The sequence below is a fragment of the Lepus europaeus genome, unplaced genomic scaffold (assembly GCF_033115175.1).
Source record: "Lepus europaeus isolate LE1 unplaced genomic scaffold, mLepTim1.pri SCAFFOLD_28, whole genome shotgun sequence".
Lineage (NCBI taxonomy): Eukaryota > Metazoa > Chordata > Mammalia > Lagomorpha > Leporidae > Lepus > Lepus europaeus.
Window position 1 is genome coordinate 10252770 of NW_026909158.1, and position 8993 is coordinate 10261762.

The window sequence follows — 8993 nt, forward strand, 5'->3', positions numbered from 1 at the left end:
TAAACATTCAAAACAATAAGTCCATCAATAATATCCAGAAAACACAAACACAGAGGCTGTAGCAATATCTGGGATTGAGTTAGCCAAAAGAAATCCGGATATTGCCGATTTCATCCAGTCATATCCGGACAAACTGGTGTGGAATTCGTATGCAATGGTCCAAGAAAGTCACTGTATAAATGTTTTTGGAGAAAAGCAAAGACTTTTCGTTAGGCAAATGCATAAACTGTCATCGATACAAACAGAAATATCATCTTTGTTTTCCGCAGTTCCTCTAGCTTTCTCCCTAGAAAATACGAATATGTAGAGCTGGTGTCCCCATGTTGAACCAATTAGTGTATCAATGGTAGAAAATGAAATGTTCCCCGATAGAAAACATTCTAAACAGTGAATTCCTTTGATAAAACCCAGAAAACACAATCACAGAAGCTGTAGGAATATCTGGGGTTTAGTTAGCCAAAACAAAACCGGATATTTCTGGTTTCATCCAGTTATATCCGGACAAACTGGTGTGGAATTCGTATGCAGTGGATCGAAAATCAGAGTAAAAATGGTTTTGGAGAGTGCAAAGTCTTTTCGTTAGGCAAGTGCATAAAATGTCATCGATACTAACAAAAATATCATGTTTGTTTGCGACAGTTCCTCTAGCTTTCTCCCTAGAAAATATGAATATGTAGAGCTGGTGTCTCCATGGGAACCAATTACTGTATCCAAGCTCAAAATAAAATGTTTCCCACTAAAAAAACCATTCAAAACAATAAAGTCCATTGATAATATCCAGAAAAAACAAACATAGACACTGTAGCAATATCTGGGATTGAGTTAGCCAAAAAAAAAAAACCGGATATTTCCGGTTTATCCAGTTATATGCGGACAAACTGGTGTGGAATTCATATGCAATGGACCGAGAAAATCACAGTAAAATGGTTTTCTAGAAAAGCAAAGTCTTTTCGTTAGGCAAGTGCATAAAATGTCATCTATACAAAGAGACATATCATGTTTGTTTGCCACAGGTCCTCTAGATTTCTCCCTAGAAGATATGAATATGTAGAGCTGGTGTCTCCATGTGGAACCAATTAGTGTTTCCAAGCACAAAATTAAATGTTCCCTGAAAAAAAAAACATTCAAAAAATAAAATCCTTGGATAATATCAGGAATACACAAACACTGAGGCTTTAGCAATATCTGGGACTGAATTAGCCAAAACACAACCGATTATTTCCAGTTTCATCCAGTCATATCCGGACAAACTGGTGTGGAATTCGTATGCAATGGACTGAGAACATCAGCAAAAATGGTTTTGGAGAAAAACAAAGTATTTTCATTAGGCAAGTGCATAAAATGTCATATACACAAATAGAAATATCATGTTTGTTTGCTGCAGTTCCTCTAGCTTTCTCCCTAGAAAATACTAATGTGTAGAGCTGGTGTTCCCATGATGAACCAATTAGTGTTTCAATGGTACACAATTAAATGTTCCTTGATAAAAACATTCAAAACAATAAATTCTGTGGATAATATCAGTCATACACCAACACAAAGGCTGTAGCAATATTTCGGAATGAGTTAGCAAAACACATCTAGATTTTTCTGGTTTCATCCAGTCATATCCGGACAAAGTGATGTGGAATTCGTATGCAATGGACCGAGAAAATCACAGTAAAATTGGTTTTGGAGAAAAGCAAAGTCTTCGTTAGGCAAGTGCATAAAATGTCATCTATACAAACAGAAATATCATGTTTGTTTGCCGCAGTTCCTCTAGGTTTCTCCCTAGAAAATACGAATGTGTAGGGCTGGTGTCTCCATGTGGAAACAATTAGTGTTTCGCAGCACAAAATTAAATGATCACTGATAAAAACTTTCAAAACAATAAATTCCGTGGATAATATCAGGAATACACAAACAAATAGGCTGTACCAATATCTGGGATTGAGTTAGCCAAAACAAAACCGGATATTTCTGTATTCATCCAGTCATATCCGGAGAAACTTCTGTGGAATTCATATGCAATGGACCAAGAAAAGCACAGTAAAAATTGTGTTGGAGAAGAGCAAAGTCTTTTCGTAGGGCAAGTGCATAAAATGCTATGTATAAAACAGAAATATCATGTTTGTTTGCCACAGTTCCTCTAGCTTTCTCCTTAAAAGATATGACTGTGTAGAGCTGGTGTCCCCATGTGGAATCAATTAGTGATTCTATGGTAAAAAATTAAACGTTCCCTGATAAAATATTCAAAACAATAAGTCCATCGATAATATCCAGAAAACACTAACACAGAGGCTGTAGCAATATCTAGGATTGAGTAAGCCAAAACACAACCGGATTTTCCGGTTTCATACAGTCATATCCGGACAAACTGGTGTGGAATTCCTGTGCAATGGACCGAGAAAATCACAGTAAAAATGGTTTTGTAGAAAAGCAAAATCTTTTCCTTAGGCAAGTAGATAAAGTGTCATCATAATGTGAAATTAAGATAGGAAGGGTTAAAATGGAGCTGCTGAGCTGACTGCATATTGTTCTGCTTTTGTACAAAATGCTTTGGCTTGCAAAATGCATTTTTTTAAGATAACTAGATTTTAGCTGACCTTGTAACATGTGATGATTGTGCTAGCTGACCTTGTAGCATGTGATGATTGTGCTAATGCTTTTATGAGATAATTGAGCATATGACTATTATTTTAGGAGCTATGTTAAGTTTTTGGTCATGATGACCCCGTGTTTATGCTTGCTCAAGGTTTTTTGTCCCCTCACCCTGGATCTTATGATGGTTCGTCATGCTGCGGTTTATCTTGTGATCCTTTGTGTCATGCTATGGAGATATGCTAATATTGTGGTTTTCAATCTTAAATACGCTGTGCGGTTGATGATCGCCGCCTCTCTTCTCACACTGCACCAGAGAGTGTTGTTGTGCTTAGAGTTGGCCCATCTGCGCAGATGTAATAAACTTCCTCTTGCTTTTTTTGCATCGGTTGGACTGGAATTCGTGCTTCTGGGGGTCTCTCTCTATAGGACACCAATTTTTAGGGTCCTACATTGGGGGCTCGTCCGGGATTGGAGACCCCAGACCCACGCTCCATTTTCCAATCGGAGGTAAGTTTTTTTTTTGCTGTTTTAAGTGTTTTTGTGTGTCTGGTTGATTTTTTTATTTTTTTCCCGGAGCGCTTGAAGTACCGGAGGTTTATGTTTTACTGAAATTGTGCCTGCAGGACCTGTATCTGTATTGAGCCGATAGTGGGTAGGGGCAGACGTGCCCGGCGCCCCTGGCTCAGCCCTGGAGGACGCTCCAGAGGCGGTATTCTGGTTAGGATTCTGGGGGGGGCCTGGCGGGTGGCAGCCGCTTCGCTCCCATCATTAAGCTTACCAGGGGAGCGTGGCGGGTGGCAGCCACTTCGCTCTTATCGGAAGCTCTGGTTAGGATTCTGGGGGGGCCTGGCGGGTGGCAGCCGCTTCGCTCCCATCATTAAGCTTACTAGGGGAGCATGGCGGGTGGCAGCCGCTTCGCTCTTATCGGAAGCTCTGGTTAGGATTCAGTTCAGTTTTGTCTCGGTCTTCTTCCCCGGGAGAAGGGCTGGTGGCAGCAGCCACTCCCGTCGGAAGTTGTGGTTTCGGTTTTGTCTTGGTTTTGCGCGCAGTGTCTTTGTGAGTTTTGTGATCTGTGAGTCTTGTGGTTGTTTTCTGTGTTTTAATATACTAACCTTACTTGCCTTTCCCCCCCAACATGGGACAGGAATTGACTACACCTTTGAGTCTTACTTTAGATCATTGGAAAGAGGTCCGGGAACGGGCCCAAAACTTGTCTATAAGAGTGCAGAAGAAGAACTGGACAAGTTTTTGTATGTCCGAGTGGCCAGCCTTAAACATCGGGTGGCCACGGGATGGGACTTTTGACTCTCAAATTATCTTACAGGTGAAGAGCCAGGTCTGCAAGGGAGGTAAAGAAGGGCGCCCGAAACAAGTGCCCTACATCTTTGTGTGGGAGGACCTGGCGAAAAACCCCCCAGACTGGGTAAAACCTTTCCTCCTTTCTAACAGGGCGGTGGCAGAGCTCGATCCTACTACACCCACCACCGCCCTGAGGATGAAGCCCAGTTCTGAATTGTCAGCAGTTGCTCTGGGGGTGGCGTCGAGCCCCAAACCCCCTCCGATCCTACCCGCAACACCCCTAGTATCGGAAATTGCAAATCCATTACAGGAATTGGACACCCTCAAACCTGAAACACCCTCAACTCCTCCAGGCAGGCAGGAAGACCTTTTTGATGTTCCACCACCCTATTCCCCTCGCCTCCTTAGGAGGGCACCTTATATCCCCCGCTTCCCAAAGAGGCCCGCGGTGCCCTTTTTGGAAACCAGAAGAGAAATGGAGGAGGAAGAATCCGATGAAACAGAGGAAGATGAAATAGAGGAGGGAGGACCCCCGGCCCGTTCTAACTGGCCGCCCTTCTCCACCTTATAACTGGGATCACAAGCCCTGACAGGACTTGCAGGGCCTGTTTTACTAACATTAATTTTACTATACTTAGGAGACTCAGACTCTACTGCCAGACTCTCCTGAAGAGATTAGCTGAAGGGGTTAAAGTTATTTAGTTAAAAACAAAAGGGGAAGTTTAAGATGGGCTAAGAAACAGAAACTAATTAGGATCCTGGCCACCACAGTTCAAGGGAAGCAGAGTAAGGGAAAATCAGAATAGGCAGGGACCCCGGGAGACCGACAAAAGCACAGAGAAGTGCCCAGAAGGACAGGTCTGCTTAAGATCCGACTAACAACGGAAATCCAGTGGTGCACGTCTGCCACACGGGACTGAACTGACCAAAAACGGCCTCTGCAAGCCAGCGAGAGGAAAGACGGCAGCAGCGGAGTGGTGAGGCTGGGCGACAGCGGCTCCTCCCTCGCTGGGATATGTGTGGTCCGTCACACGGCTGGGGATACTCTATCACCTCCTGCGGTGTCCGGGACGGGCCCACGTGAGCTGACATCCCCCTAGCTTCCGGAGAACAACGGGGACAACAGTGAGAGGCGGTCGAACGAGGTCAGTGGTCTGGGTTTCTATCTCCAACCCCCCCTTCCCGAGAACTTTGCTCGGCGGGCAGAGCTGATCGCTATGGACCAAGCACACCGTGCAGCCAAGAAAAAGGAGTGGGTGAAAATGCACAAGGACAGCAGGTACGCTTTCGCCACTACCCATGGGGAACTCAGAACAGACAAAGGCTTTTCCGACGAAGCGCCAATGTTTCCCCGATTTGGACAACCAAAGGTACTGGGGTCAGATAATGGACCCAGCTTTGTCTCCCGGGCAAGCCAGAGGTGGGCAGGGTGCAGGGGGGTTAGCTAAAGAAAGCTTTATTCAGCTAGGGGAAGCTTTAACCATAACGGAGAGCTGGCACTAGGGACTGGGTCGAGATGTTGCTGATTGATCTGGTCTGGGCTGGATGCGGGGGCGTGGATGCAGCGACAGGCACAGCACTATAACAAACTGGGCAGTGCTGACTTGCGCTGCATTCAAGCTTCTGTAAAGAGACCTTGACTAAATTAATAGTGGAGACTGGCACTAGAGACTGGGTCAGATTGCTGCCGGTAGTTTTGTTTAAGGCTTGCAACTTTTTATTAATTTGGCTAAGGCTTTGCTTAAATGCTCACCTCCCAGGATTTTAAAAAAAAACTTTTGGAAGAAGCAGTCCCTGACTCTACTCTTCGATCTCTTTGCCATGGAGCCGGCGCCTGAGACACGGGGCCTTGAGGGACCGGGAAGCTCTGCCTTCCCCTGCTACTTGTCGCCTGACCTTCGGCCCTCAGAGGAAGGCGCTGGGACCTGGCATCTACAGCAGCTGGACACCCCACGCGTCTTTGGGGCCCCCTTGGCCACCACCGTGCCCCCCCGCAGCCCTCTCCTTGAGGAGCCCTCCCCGGCTGGCTCCTCGCATAGGGACAGCCAGGAGTATCAGCTGAGGCGGGAGCGCAACTCCATCGCCGTGCGCAAGAGCAGGGACAGGGCCAAACACATTCGGGAGCTGCAAGAGAAGGTGTTGGAGTACAGGCTGGAGAACGAGCGGCTGCGCGAATGCGTGAAGCAGCTCACAGAGGAGCTGGCCGTCCTGCGCAGCCACTTGGGAGTTACCGTACAGATTTGGGATACTGTCATTGCTAAGAGAGTACCGCTGACCCAGCAGTACCAAAGTTAAAAGTTAAGGACATAAGAGAAAAGAGTATCGTTGGTAAGAAGGGCTAAAGAGAAAAGAGCTTTTTATATAAGGAAAGGACATGGTTTGTAAATCCGGATGGCTAGTTTACTCTAGACTGGAATGAAAATGGTAAAATGTTTACAGTAAGTCGAAGAGGGTGTGTGAAAGTCGAAGAGGGTGTGTGAAAGTCACAAAAAGTATTTGGGCCAATTCAGCTGGACAGGCACCAGGTATCAACCCAAATTTGTATGACTTCTTCAGGGAAAATTTTGATGCCTTTACACAATTTTTATATAACACTACATTTTTATACTGCCACCCTTTTGCAACTTTCCCTATCCTGCTGATTTGCTTTCTACCTTGTAGCTGACTTATGAGCATATAGGGAAGCAGCTGGCTGCCGTATACCAGTCCAAGTGCCCTGTGCTCCCACACTCGTTCCAGGCTGGGGACACCGTCTACATTCGCAGGCACCAAACCACGAAGCTGCGCCGGACCACCTCACCAACAGTAAAAGTCAACGGATTCATCACCTGGGTCCACGCGTTTTATGTAAGGCACCGGACCTAAGGATCGGCGTGACGGTGGCCATCGCCTTGGCCGTCTTCGTGCCCTCTGTCTCCATTATCATCTGCTTCACCCGCTCCTGCTGCTGTCTGTACAAGATGTGCCGCCGACCGCGCCCGGTTGTTGTCACCACCACAACGCACTCAAAAACCCCTAGAGATAAGACTATTTTGCCCATTTTGCTCTTAGTGTTCTTTTCTAGCATGGTTATAGGAAGCTCAAGCCCTCATACTCCTTATCAAATTACTTGGCGACTTATTAATTTAAGAAACGGAGTGACTGTTAACAGCTCCTCCAGTTTTAATGTTCTTAGTGATTTCTTTCCAGACTTGTATTTTGATCTCTGCCAACTTTTTGATGCTGAAGATATATGTGTGTGGAAGGGAGGAACCTATGCCTGTCCCGGGGGAAAGAATGGAAAATCTATCCCAGGTTGCGGGGGCCCTGAGGTGGGGTACTGTGGGGCATGGGGATGTGAAACCACTGGAAGTGCATACTGGAAACCCTCCTCTTCATGGGACATGATTACTATCGGAGCGGCTCCAGGCATAACGTTTACCGAATGCGGGGGCAGGGATTGTAGTAATTGCCTGGATGGGACGATGGGTAGGTGCCACCTCCAGGTCCTTCGCTTCACTGATAAGAGCAAACAGGACAAATGGGTGGGGCCTAAATCATGGGGCATCTACTTGTATAGACCGGCTAAAGATCCCTTTGCCCTATTCGCCTTGAGCCGGACGATTACTGTCGCGTCCGTATCGGTTGGGCCAAATAAGATATTAACAAAACATAAGAGCCCAACCTCCCGACAGTTTAAAAAGGGAAAACCCCACGGGCAAGTACTTGTCAGGAATCAGCCCAGTCAGATGTCCGCTAACAATCAGTCTAGATTGGTTTCCCCGACACCCGCATTTCCAAATAAGCACGTAGTAACCACGCCCCCTTTTCCCTCTTTACCCAAAACGGAGAATAGGCTCCTCAGCTTAATACATGGGGCCTACCAAGCACTAAATAATTCTGATCCCGATAGGACCCAGGATTGCTGGATGTGCCTTGCCTCACCTCCCCCTTATTATGAGGGAGTGGCTGTCATTGGAAATTGGACCAACCATACTACCGTCCCTCCCCAGTGCTCTAATCTGCCATCTCACTGGCTAACTCTTACCGAAGTATCAGGACGGGGGCTTTGTGTAGGCTCCGTTCCCCCTCAATATCAGGGCCTCTGTAACAAAACCATGACCCTCAAACCGGGCGCCTATTATTTAACAGGGCCAGATGGGGTATATTGGGCATGCAATACTGGCCTAACCCCCTGCCTGGCAGGACAAGCTCATAATCAAACACATGAATGGTGCATCATGGTTGAAGTATGGCCTCGAGTTACGATACACAACTCTGAGGAAGTCTACCGACACTATGAGGGAAATCTCCGGCTCCCTAGGGAACCCGTATCCATAACACTAGCCCTCATATTGGGAGGACTCACAGTCGGAGGCATCGGAGCAGGCATAGGTACCGGAGCCACTGCCCTTTCAAAGGCAAATCATCATCATCAGTTACAGCAAGCCATGCATTTAGACTTACAAGCTCTGGAAGAATCGGTCAGTGCATTAGAAAAATCCTTAACCTCACTCTTGGAGGTAGTATTACAAAACAGACGAGGGCTAGATTTATTATTTCTAAAGGAAGGAGGACTTTGTGCAGCCTTAAAGGAAGAATGTTGTTTCTATGCGGATCACACTGGGGTGGTCAGAGATAGCATGGCAAAACTCAGAGAAAGATTAAAACAACGGCAGAGCCAATTTGAGGCAGGGCAATCATGGTTTCAGAGCTGGTTTAATTCATCCCCTTGGCTTACGACTTTAATCTCCTCTATTGCAGGACCCTTAGTAATATTACTCTTAATTTTAACCATCGGACCCTGCATACTAAATAGGCTTGTTCAGTTTGTTAACGATAGATTGTCTGTCACCCATGCCTTAATTCTAACACAACAACATCAAAGTTTAAAATCACAAGACATAGAAAATAGATTTTAAAATACAGCTATTCCTAAATTTTAAGATTAAAATTTGACCAAAAGAAAAGGGGGAATGTGAAATTAAGATAGGAAGGGTTAAAATGGAGCTGCTGAGCTGACTGCATATTGTTCTGCTTTTCTACAAAATGCTTTGGCTTGCAAAATGCATTTTTTTTAAGATAACTAGATTTTAGCTGACCTTGTAACATGTGATGATTGTGCTAGCTGA

General features: G+C 45.7%; 2 protein-coding genes across 2 annotated transcripts; both read left to right on the forward strand.

The window, feature by feature from the left end:
• The first annotated feature begins 5360 nt into the window (after positions 1–5360).
• LOC133754698 (CCAAT/enhancer-binding protein epsilon-like) lies at positions 5361–6484 on the forward strand. The gene has a single exon (XM_062185131.1). It carries the CDS (start codon positions 5704–5706, stop codon positions 6175–6177), a length of 474 nt encoding a protein of 157 aa, XP_062041115.1. The 5' UTR covers positions 5361–5703; the 3' UTR covers positions 6178–6484.
• A 240-nt stretch (positions 6485–6724) lies between these two features.
• LOC133754700 (MLV-related proviral Env polyprotein-like) lies at positions 6725–8788 on the forward strand. Its single transcript, XM_062185134.1, has one exon. The coding sequence runs from the start codon at positions 6843–6845 to the stop codon at positions 8781–8783; it is 1941 nt and encodes a 646-aa protein (XP_062041118.1). The 5' UTR covers positions 6725–6842; the 3' UTR covers positions 8784–8788.
• The last annotated feature ends 205 nt before the right edge of the window (positions 8789–8993 follow it).